Here is a 12,461-nt window from a genome sequence, read left to right as displayed (position 1 = left end):
CACGCAGGCATTGGCTTTTCCTATACAGCACTGTTGGAAGTCTCCCTAACATGATGCTTTTATCACTGTATCTGTCCTCTGCCCATAACCAAATAGCCCTATGGCCTCCAAAGCCTCATCCGGATTCTGCAGCTGTGCTTTCGGGGCCCTCTGTAAGCTGACCTCATTCTCGTCTCTCTGGTGGGAGTGCACCTCAGCCCACCCTTATCTACTTAGCAAACCTTTTCTCTGCTCTCATGATTCTGCACATACAACCCCTGACCAACATGAGGCATCTCTCGCCTCCCTGGCCCTCCAGCTCGCCTGCACTCCATCTGCTCCCTGTGTTTCCGGTGGACCTCCACAACAGCACTTTCCAGCATGTGGCAGAGCTGTGCAGTGACTTTGTCTTCATTAATTTTGTGTCTCCAGCATTCAGCACAGAAGTTGAAACACATTAGAGGTGATGATAAAGTGTTTGTTGAATTCCTTTTCTCTCTCAGGGAACAGTGGGCAATGTATAGAAATAGATATATATTTCACAGTGAAAATAAACCAAAATGCAAGGTCGATAATAAAAAAAAAAAATTGTAACTCTGTAATTCTGCTGTAATGTTAAAGAAATGAAAGTCATCTATCCAATCATTATATTCTCACAATATGCAACTTCATGTAATATCAAAGATCTATTCAGTGTCCTTGGAACATGCTCTATCCTTTCTGTCTCTGGGCCTCCGGTCTTGGCGCCCCTGACCTGGCATGTTTTCCTCTCCATATAAATATGATTCAGCTTTAAAAAGCTCTGCTTATATTTCCCTCCTTTATAAGGTCTTCCATAAAACCCCAGTCACCACAGACTCCTCTGAAATCTTAGGTGTAGCTGTGTGTTAAAGTATTACCTTTCTGTATACCTGTCTTTCTCCACCAAGAGATTACAGAAGGTTTCCATTGCCTAACTGTAAGCTAGGGATCCAGAACAAGAAACTCCTATATAGGAAGAAGATTATCCTAGAAAGGCTTCCAGTGCTCCAGATTTTAGCACTGAACTGTGAATTTTCATTTTATCCACTCAGTGAGACTCTGAGTTCTTTGAAGGCAGAGATCATATTTTAGGTTCTTTTTATTCCCTGCTGTGCCTAGCAGAGGGCTGGACAGAAAGCATATACTTTACATATGCTTTGATTGATCTGAGGCCCAAAGTTTTACCTTTTTCATCCCAACTCCATCCTGTATCTGCAGAAGGAAGTCTAACGTCTGATCATCAGTGAAATATCCAGGAGTAGGCGGGCTGCAAATAAGGACAAAGTAAGCAATCAGTAGTGAACAAGAAAAACGGGAAAACTAAGAACTCTCCCTCCCTTCTCTTGCACTGGCCCCAGATATAAGAATTGCAGGCAATTGTTCTGGACAATTTTTAGACAGGGGAAAGTGGATCAAAACAGCAAACACAAGAAGGAACACACTGCAAACCTGCGCAGGCCTTGAAGTCTCAATGTCCAGTAAGGTGTCAGATTTTGCCCCCGAAGCAGCACAAGGCCTTGTCTGGTTGTAATCAGAAGGTTGCTGCAGTTGCAATCTGGTGCCTTCACCATCTGGAGTAGTTCAGCACCATCACTGGATTAAATAAGACCCCAACAGTTAGTCTCTGGCTTGAACGACATTTCTGAGCCATTTATTTTGGCTTTGTCTCTCAGTATACATACACCTGTATACACTCTTATATTCATGCCCTACCATTATCTCATCAAGTGGGACACACTGTTGTTTCAGTTGAATCTCATTTTCTTGACCTTAGAAACCAAGGATCCCTAGAAAATTCCATACAAGTTCAAAAGGAACTCATAGGAGAAGTGCTACAGTGCAATATCTCTCACATTCATACTCTGGGAAAGGCAACAGAGTCAAGGATAATCACAGGGAAGGCAGACAGAGATCTGGACAGGAGGCCAGAGGTTGCCAACGAGCTTGGGCAGCAGCCCATGGCATACACTTCGCTGAATTTGTTCTTGCTCGGTGCTCCTGGGACTATTCTACTTAATACCTGTCAAATTCACCAAAACAACATGATACTGCCTAAAAAAATGCTAGAAAACGATTTGAAACTTCTGGTAGAAAAGAATGAAACAATTATTATCCAGGCTTCGGGTTAAATGGGTAAAATCCCCGGCATGTGACAAACTACATGCTTCTAATTAAGAAATAAATAAAAATAAAAAAATAAGATTTCACGGACACTATTCTTGCTTCTGTCAAAATGATGCTTCAACTAAGAGAAAAATACAGAAAAGAGTAGGTCAGATCCTTCAACACAGTTTTACAAACAGTTAGATAAGTCTATCTCCCTCCCCACTCTGACTCAGAGCCCTAAGTATCCTTCCTTACATCCTACCTGAGAAGTGATCACACATGGTCACCAACACATAGATATCAACGCATTACGTTACCAAGAGAAGAAAATTTCTAACTCACGTTAACCAGATCAGAGGATAGTAAATTAAGATTAGCACTGTTTCCCCCAAACCTCTACCCACATATTCACCAGCCCAACCAAACTTAGAGACTCAAAGGCACATGAGTTCACAGGAGATCTCACTGTGACCAAGGACAGACATCTGCCCTACCTGTAAACATCAATGAGGTCAGAGAGGTTGATGGATCTTCGCTTCTCCCATTCTGGCTCTTCTATCTGCAGAGAGGGTGGTGAGCTGTCTCGATTTTGGGCCTGAACAAAAATGTCCCGCAGGGCGACAGCCTGTATATTTCCTAGCACCACAGGAAGAACCAACACTGAGAATTTGAATTTAACAGAACTGTCCCATGGTGAGGATCTGAGCAAGAGACACAGAGCCTGACCAGATGGGTCTAACAGAGTCCACCCAGACTGGACAACACAGAACAAGTGGGGAGGTTGATTAAGTGGGTGCTGGACAAGAGTCTTCCCTTTAGAGGAGGCAGCAAAAGAAAGCAGAGTTAATAGCCTGTGATAGGTGGGGGACAGTGAGAGACCCCTGCATTAGAAGGCTCTGGGAAGGCTGGTGTCAGGAGTTCCTGAGCTTTCAGCCTGTCTCACAAGGAAGACCCCATCACATACGCCAGTGGGGAACAGGAGCAAAAACTAGCCTTGCATCTTACCAAAGCCAAACAGGATGTAGACAGCCCCATTTGTTGTGATGTAAACCTGAGGACCAATCAGATTCCTAACTCCCACGATGTTGTACTTCACAGGTCGACCCACTGGACTTCCAGTCCGGCCGGACACCAGCAGAAAGCACAGATCTGGCTGAGGAAGTAAAAGAGGGGAGTGGAGTCAACAGAAGCCCTATCGTTTCCTAATTAAATGGCTTCTCCAGACAGTCACTGCCTCCTCATTAGCCACGGGTTCAGAAACACTCCCCCAAATTGGAAAGCACAAAGCCAAACCTGCTTTGCTTTATTTCCCTGCAAGTAAGCAAGTGAGGCAAATGTCCCATTGCCTCATTAGAGCTAGCAAAGGGCATCTTCAAAGCACCTCAGACAGTTTCTCTGAAGCAGAATTGTTGCTTGTGGAACAGTCTCCTGAGGCACAGAATTCTAGCCCACAGCTAAACATAGGATGGCTGGCCCCTGGGTCTTTACTTCAATACCAGAAATCCCCAGTAATATTTGGTTCCAGCTAGAGTTAATCCAGGCGGTGCTCTCCCATCAGAACACTGGATGCCTGGCCTGGATACCATCAACTTTATTCTCAAAGAGAGATCAGCAAACTTTTTCTGTGAAGGGCCAAATTTTAGGCTTTGCCAGCTTGATGATCTCTGTAGCAACTATTCTACTCTGCTGTTCTAGCGTGAAAGCCGTCATAAACAACACATAAATGAATGGGTGTGAGTATGTTCCAATAAAGCTCTATTTACAAAAACAAGTAGTGGGCCAAATTTAACCTACAGGCCACAGCAGCCAACTTCAGCTCTAGAGGATTTTCTTCTGGGGATAGAGTTACCAGTTAAATATGAGGATTTTACTGATATCTTGACTTCAGTAAAGCTTTTGACAAAGTTTATCATCATGAACTCTCTGGACAAGATAAAGAAATGTGGTTTGCCGTGTACCAGGAAACGGTACTTATGGGATCAATAATAACCTAGAGGGAGGTTTTTACAGGAATATCATAGCACTCTGCCATTGCCCCATTCCTATTAAACATTCTTATCAAAGACTTGAAAGAATAGAATTCAAGTTTATCACAAAGCTGAGAAGGATAGCTAATATGGCATAAGACAAACTCAAAATTCAAAAAAACCTTAGGCTGGAAGATGAGTCAAAATCTGCCAGAAAAAAAAAAACTGGTCTATTAATAATTAAACATTAAAAGATACAGGTACTTTAACTGGTTACAAATAAAAAGCAAATCTTAGAAAATATATTATGATCTTTGCCTGCAAAAACAGAAATACAGAGTCTATATCAAAATAAGTAACTATTCCCTTAGGTTGACACATTGGTTATACTACAAATAAAATGCTGTTTTTAGATATAAGTACCACATTTTAAAAGAGATTTGGACAAACTAGAATGCGAAGGGAAAGAAATCAAGAAAAAGAGGGGTCTGGACTTCCTGGTTGCATGAGGAACAGTATAAGAAATGGGGATATTTAGCCTTGAGTAGCAAGCTTACAGGGACTAGGCTAATGTTTAAACAGCTTTCCTATAGAAAGGGGATTAGACTCATTCAGAGTAGTTCTATGGGAATGAAGCTGGAACAATGAGTGGAAGCTATGAGAAAGCAGATTTCTTTCTGCTTAGGACAGAATTTTCTGGAGCTGGCCCAAAAATGAAATGGACTGCCTCACAAATTCATGTTATTCCATTAGCCTGAGTACGCCAAGAGAGTGGGGTGCCAATATGCCTGTAAAGCTGAACCACAGATCATAGCATGGTACGAGAAAGTTAACCAAATGGTCTTCAAGGTCCCTTCCCACTAATGTTCTAGACCTTTTCAGTTCCTCTAATCAAAAACCAGGTCCAGTTCTCCAAGCCCACTTCACTCTAAACCCAGATCAACAAATGCAATCACTCTAAGTCACAGACTTAGGTTTCCTTCCTTGTGAAGAGAGAGTCTTCCATCTCAGAAGCTTATGCAGGTTCCTGGGGTCCCTTGTTGCTGGTAGAGAGGTCAAAAGAGGTCAGTACAAGGATGAAGCTGCTGCGCTATATACCTAGTGCCTCTATAAGGTTTTCCTAGAACTGTCTACCACTCTTCAAGCAGAACTAAGACTATGCCCTAGCTGTACCCTATTGTGAAAATTCTGTAGGGCAAGACGGGCAATATACTGGGTAGAGACCAACACAAAGGACACAGAGTAAGAGTGGGCAAGAAGCCGCTTCCTCAGGTGGAGACCTCCTTACTATGGAGGGTCCCCAAGGGCCTGAGCCACTCTCCTGCCAACCACTACCAGCTAATAAGCGGCCAGACGGGACAGTTAGACCAAGATTTCTAAATTCAATCACGACACAAAAACTTGTTCAATGGCTTGCTGTGCCTCCCCATATGTTCCCCTTCAGAGAATTGCTCCCTGATGTAAGTAACAATTCAAATTTTCCCTAGTCCCCAATCTCTTTATTCATAATGGCTAGGATAAAAAAGATTACATGAATAATTCCTGAATCCTTGGTTCGGGTCCACTTTAAGACCAACTGGCTCGCTAAAGAAAACGAACATAAAGTACCCTTAAAGCTTAAAACCCTTAAAACTAAGTAGGCTTCAGAAATTTAGCTCATTCTGGATCTTGCCTTTATCTTGCAAATGTAAGGGAGAGTTTAGTGTGTTAGAGCAGTGCTCCTCAAAACTCATGACTGACGGGGCACTCTGAGTTTGGGGGACTCTTGGCAGAAAGATACAAAATCTTAACAGATTTCATTCCATTCTGCATAATTTTACCTGCAGAATTTACAACTCTACTCCATATAGGCAATACAAAGATCACAACAGCAAACACAAGGTCTACTAAAATTAAAATAGGTTATCAAATGAGGCAAAATTAGCCATATCCACATTTTTCCATAAACATTCTTTGCCGATTGACTCTTTTGTGCCCAAGCATTTCCTTGGCAGACACACTAGGAAGTCTGAGAAAAAGTCTTTGACAAAAGCTCTGAAAAATGCTTCCAGAATAAAAACTTAAAATCGAGATCATCCTGCTCATTAATTTATTCCTGCCTGTGATGTGGGCGAAAGACTACTCTTATTTTATCTGCGTGCAGAGTAACCAGTACACTGAAGTTCCTGCAAATCACAATTTAGGACCATAATTCAAGGGCCACTGTCCTGGATCAAAGTCTGCCTTGTCACAGCCTAGATTACAACACTCCTTTCTTTGGTCATTGTTGTTATTATTGCTTGACTTAGATTTTTTTCCTACGTATCTTTTATGAACTTTGTACCAGCCTGTTCTATTGTTTTATAATTGACATAAAAATGTACATATATAATATAGTAAAACTAAAAATACATATACACAGTAAACATAGGCACTACTCTAGGCACTTTAAATATGTTAGCTCTAATTTTCATAACAATGATGTAAGTAGATATAACATGCCCTTTTGACATATGAAGAAACCAGAGCTTGGACAGGCTCCATGGCTTGCCCAAGGCTGCAAAGACATAAAGTGGTAAAGGTGGAATTCACATACAGACCTATCTGACTAAAGCTCCACTACACCCCAGTCCATGGAGCCGTGAGGCTGCCAGAGAAAACGGGTTCATAATGGTCATATATTCCCTTAACCTCACAAAGAGAATTTACTTAAACTCTTGTAAAAAGAACATTTCAAGCAGTATTTATAATAACAACACTAGGAGCCGAGACAACTAAAATAGAAGCATTCCCTATAAGAAACAAAAACCATTTAATAGAGATCATACCTGCAATTCCCCAATGGCCAGAACCACAAGGTCTCGAACACCATCTTCATCCAAGTCTGGCAGCACCACAACTGGGGCAGCTAAGGTACCATTAGACAAGTAGTTTGGGTTCAAAGTCCAAATGGCTTTCCCTGAGGAAGGACACATAGGCTGGTCACTATGACAGCTTCTTGACTCTGGAAAAGGCAGATGCCATGTTCCCAGGCCAGAAAAGAAAGACGCAATGGGCTGAACAACAGACAGCAACTCCTGCCTACTTACTGCCTTTCATTTTTGTCTTACTGAGGAGGAGGGAGCAGGGAGTGTGATCTGAATCCTCAGGTATCTGGCTAACAAATCCATGCAATAATTTCCCACCTAGATCCTTTTAGATAAAATGGAGGTGCTAAATCCTTTCCAGCAAAGAAGGGCTCACTTGCCTGGGGTGAGGGAACGAATCTGTTAGAGATTATAACAACTGTTAAGGAAACATCCAGGGGCAGCCGACCAGACCCCTCTGCTTCCTTCCCCTACACTGCCACATAAGAAAGCACCACAGCATCATGGGAAGTTTTCCAGATGGCTTCAGTTCTACAGTTAACTCAAATCCCAGTTTTTTTCACTCAGAAGCACCCCGCGACCAAACTCCAACCTCTAAACCTGGGAAGGATGTTATTTATTCCGCTCCACGTGAGCACACGGCCCAGCAGTACCAAGCCTATGGGCCGTATACTTAGGATTCTGTAAGAACCTTCAGGACATGTGATTCTTTTTCATTCCCTTTGTCATGTATGTCTGGATGCAGTAAGAAGCTAAAAGGCCAGTCAACAAGCCTCAACAAACCTTTATTTCTTCACTGACGTATTTTTTTAAGTAGTTAATGCCCAAGTTTACACATGGATCCCATGTATATCAAATATGAAGAATCAAAATTCAGTTGTCTTTTGTACAAAGAACAGAGTCAGGAGACTATTTATACACCAAAGGCCTCAGGGTAGTTTCTGTTTGGGTAATTCAGTTCCAGCCCCATCCTATCACCAAACAGGTTGAACCATGGATCTGTTTACTCAAAGCACCCAAACCTTTTCTCTCATTTCTCTTAATAACCATATTCCAGAGCAGTAAATCAGACATTCCACCATGTGAAAGTAGAAAGGTCCCCCACCCAACAGATGATTCTAATCCAACATTATGGCTCGTAGGAGCAAAGTTCTTTTGTGATCAATGGTATTTACCTGACGTTGCATTGAATGCACTGAGCATTTTGTGTGTCCCCGTCACAAGGCAGATGGTTTCAGCCAAGCTTCCTGGCATCAGCTCCAAACATGTGATATCTCGAGCCTCCTCAGGGAGAAGACTAGACCACAGTGTGCTGCCATTCATCCCCGAAAGGCACACAAGATTAGCAGCTGGCCTTGAGCCACCTAAAAGCACACAAGAGAGATAAAAAAGGAAAGCAGGCAGAGGAGATAAGAGGCAGAGATGAACAAGAGGCCACAAAACTCCAAGTGGATGGTGGTAAGGCAGCAACCACACCTGTGTATTCAGCTCCCTCCCACACTTCTGGCAGCAAGGTGTAAACACAGAATGCCTGTCATCTTTGCTTAACACGCTTCTCATGTAAGACAAGAGCTGTGGCCTCCTCTACACTGTCGAATGAATCTCCACTTTTGCACCTTTCCCAACACTTCTCTTTACATGTTTGCCACCTTGGCCCCAACTAAATGGTGATATCCTTAAGGAGAAAGACTGTCTCACTAATGTCTGCACCTATAGCAACTGTTTGCCTAATAAGAGACAGGAGCAAAATCAAGAATATGGAAAAGGTAGTTAAGAACAAAAAAAACAGGAGGAAAAGATATGCTCGGAAACATAAGACCGATCTAGAATGTGTGCAGAGCAGGGAGCAAAATACCTGAATTCGAATCATCACTAACAAATGCTTCCTAGAGTAGAAAAATTTTTTTTTAAAAATAAACTTGAAGATCACATATAGCAATGATGAGTGGGTCTTGCTAGTCTAGAGTTCTACGGAATCAATTGATTTGGTCCCAGTCAGGAAAAAATGTTTGGAAAGACCTAATACCTAGGTCCAAGGACAGCTAGTAAGGGATGAAAATAGCCATGCCCTTAGTAAATAAGCCTTTATGTCACTTAATTACTACATCAGACTCAGAACTTTCTCCCTTGTCAGTTTCACGTGCACTCTCAGGACAGGGATACATGACTCATTTCATACAGTTCCCACTTTCAGCAAAACTAATACAGATAAGGAAACAAAACTTTTAGAGCTTCCTTCTATCTATTCCTCAGTAGGACTAACTAATTATACAACCTAAAAACAAGTGACAAACTATGGTTGGCTGTTTCACACCTTGTTGCCAGAAGATATATATGACAAACAAGGGTGGTATATGGTAACTTCCAGGCTTCTCAAAGGTGCTAGCATCCCTATCCTGTGCAGTTCTCCCTACTGGAGGAACCTACTCCATCCTACAATGCTCTAGCTCATCTTTTCCCAGGTGGTGATGCGTTACCCCTTCCTGCTAGACCATGACTCCTCGAGGCCGAGGCCAGGCTCCTCTTGTTCGGCAGTCTGTGTGTAATCAGCAGAACTCTAGAGAAGGTGCACAGTGGCTGCCACACAGTCAGCATCAACACACAGTTGCTGAATGAAGGAACAAGTGAATAGACCAAAAACTTAATCCCTCTGTGTCCAGTGGCACAGAGCTTTGTGGATTATGGGCACAGCAGCTTGGCATGAGGGTCAAGGACATGAACTCCAGAGCCAGACTCCTTGGATCTGAATCCCCAGCTCTACCATTTACCAGCGGCAGGACTTTGGGCAAGTTCTTTAACCTCACGATGTCTCACCTTCCTCATGTGCAAAAGGGAAATAATAATGAGTCTACCTCACAGGACTGTGTGGAGGGATAAATTCCTTCATACGTTACGTGCTGACAATGGTGTATCAACACATAGAAAGCACCATATGTTCACTACATCCTTATTTGCACAGTCTGTGGCCAAATCAGCCTGGTCCATATTGTGTCCAAACCCACGGCCTTGCCATTATGAGTCTTTATATGAAGCAAACCACATAAGATACCAAATGACTAAAAACATCTCTAAATCTAAGTAGATGGGGAAGATTTTTACTTCAGAAGTCACGGGCAGGAAAAGTGTAATCAAGTTTTGATTGCACGGAAATCTACTCCTAGGCTGGAGATGCTCTCTATAGCAGACCTCCACCCAGACTGCTTTCACATCTCACGTGGGCCTCAGAAAGCCACCCCTACTAATGTAAGAGATGTGGTTTAGAATTCTCTCAAACACACCTAGACGTGTATTCCAAGGCCTAGATGACTTAAAAGCAGTCACTAGGGCACCTTCAACATCAAACTAGGTCCCTGCATCAGCTCACAGGCTGCAGTTTGACTCCACTGTAGTGGAGACTGCAGGACCAACCAAAAGCCTTGTGTACTTAGGCTGAAATCAGAACATTTTTCTTTTTCTACAGCTGACATGTGTAAAAGCTGGGATCCCAGAAACAGCACCCTAAATTAGGGTAAGTTGTGGATGGTTTCATAAGGAGACTATTCACAAAGATGTGGCCAGCGTGTAGAAACACCACAAGTGATAGTGCAGACCCTCAGAACTGTTAGGCTCCCCCACAAAGACACAAGGAGAGGATGCAATTACTGGAATCCAGAAAAGCAAAGTCCTATAGGAGGGCCACCTTGAAACGAGCTGTGACCCAGGGTCAAGGCTGTAGCAGCCATCCTGCGGTGACGCCGGCGGGGAGGGAGCCGGGGAGTGAATACCTCCCCTCACACTCTTCCTCCCCTCCCATTCCTGAGCTGTCTTCCCCCATTGAAAGGAGACCAGCAGGCAAGGAAGCCTATTGATACCATCCATACAGCTCAGCCTCCCCATGCAGAGAGCAGGATGGGCAGCAGGTCTACAAGCGTAAACTGAAGGGGGAAAGGAAAACACCCGGCCAACAGGTATGTGTGTAAAGATGTGTAAGTCTATGAACAAAAGTTTTCTGCCAGGATATGGAAGGTAGCATAAAGTCAATGTTCACTATAATCTAAGAAGCAATGCAAAACCAGGAGAAAACCCATGAAACCCGAGGACTAACACTGTTCGTTGCAAAGTGTGTGAGCAAGTCACTTCCTCTCTGCATTGCAGTTTCTTCACTGGCCTGGTCACCACTAAAAATTCCTTCCAGCTATAACTCCCTCTGATTTTTCAGACTGAGCTTTATTTATATGTGGAAGCTTTCCTATGAGGGTTTTCATGTATGCCAGAACCAAGGTTAACTTTCTGTTCACTGCAGATCCTTCTGCAGTACCACTTGGGACACAGCTCTGATGTTTTCTCCTAGCTGACGGTATCCCTGTAGCAGTCTTGAAAAGACACGTCTCTTACCTACTGCACTCCCGTTCCTTGACATCACAAAGGAGAGAAGCACATCACGCAGGCCATCTCCATTCACATCAGCCAATTCCAATGGAGACAGGTCCCCACCTGTTACACACATAAAAAAACCAAAAAGGTCCTGAGCAAGTTACCACAAACCAGATCTCTGTTGCCAGTAGCTCTATAAACACCAGGCAGACTCCAGTTCCTTGACTAGGTACAGTATACACACCTCTCCCTACTCCCCGCCCCCGACCCCGCCACCCCGGCTAAGTGCATCGAAAAGTCCTGCACACTGTATATACAACAAACATAAGACAACTCTAAAAGGTGGAGAGAAGGAAGTAGATCAGCTAGGGACTGCAAGACCCAAGGAATGACAAGGTAATGAGTCCCCTGGGTTTTCTTTTGGCCTCGTAATACCCAGATAGGGTGCTGGAAAAGCCAGCAACCCAAAAACACCACAGGTACAGACAAAAAAAGCCCCAGAAAAGGCTGGCTTCCCTAGCCAAAAGCCCAGGAAAGGTGCAGTCCAGCAAGACAGGAAAGTTTTAGATAATAACTGTTCTACTCCAACCAAACACCCCAGATAAAATTATGGGCCCAGCTCCACCCACCCATATAGCAAAGGCTGAATGTGGAGCCTGGCTCCCACCCTCTCCTGGATGTAACAAGGCACCCCACCACCACACCACCACCATCAGGGTCATGTCAGAGAAAGCCAGGTGGGGGCCAGGACTGTCATCCTCACCCAGCAGGACCAAAGGAGTTCCACCCCAACTAGCATCAACAAGGCAGCCCTCTCCCTCCTCTCCACAGGGGTGGTGTCAGCAGAGGCCTAGTGTGGAGTCTGGACTTCCATCCCCCCACCACCCAACAGTATGGACTCAGAGGATGCCCACACAATTTGGAGAGAACTCATACACTGCTAGGGGAAGTGTAAATTGGTACAACCACGTTGGAAAATAATTTAACATAAACTACTAATAATGAACATGCACACACCCTATGGTATGATCCAGCAATTTTACTCCCAGGTTTATGCCTTAGAGAAATTCTTATACACTGCAATAGGAAACACATACAAAAATGTTCTTAGCAGCATCACTTATTTATTTAAAAAAAAAAAAAAAGACTGGAAGCATCACTTAAAGGTTTACCAACAGTAAAATGGATG

The 12,461-nt window shown here is 43.5% G+C and overlaps 1 protein-coding gene across 1 annotated transcript in view; it reads right to left on the bottom strand.

Annotated features, from left to right (window-relative positions):
• The window catches only part of KIAA1467 (KIAA1467 ortholog), a 36,827-nt gene that overhangs the window by 11,185 nt on the left and 13,181 nt on the right, over positions 1 to 12,461 (bottom strand). Inside the window, exons 3-9 of the mRNA XM_011953991.1 lie at positions 11,294 to 11,392; positions 8,095 to 8,283; positions 6,881 to 7,011; positions 3,112 to 3,259; positions 2,601 to 2,742; positions 1,450 to 1,593; positions 1,186 to 1,267 (exon numbers count right to left, since the gene is read on the bottom strand). Of these exons, the coding sequence (XP_011809381.1) occupies positions 1,186 to 1,267; positions 1,450 to 1,593; positions 2,601 to 2,742; positions 3,112 to 3,259; positions 6,881 to 7,011; positions 8,095 to 8,283; positions 11,294 to 11,392 (935 nt within the window). The remainder of the gene's footprint in view (positions 1 to 1,185; positions 1,268 to 1,449; positions 1,594 to 2,600; positions 2,743 to 3,111; positions 3,260 to 6,880; positions 7,012 to 8,094; positions 8,284 to 11,293; positions 11,393 to 12,461) is intronic.

This window comes from Colobus angolensis, unplaced genomic scaffold, assembly GCF_000951035.1.
Source record: "Colobus angolensis palliatus isolate OR3802 unplaced genomic scaffold, Cang.pa_1.0 Scaffold11, whole genome shotgun sequence".
Classification (NCBI taxonomy): domain Eukaryota; kingdom Metazoa; phylum Chordata; class Mammalia; order Primates; family Cercopithecidae; genus Colobus; species Colobus angolensis.
This window is presented reverse-complemented; position numbering and strand designations above follow the sequence as displayed.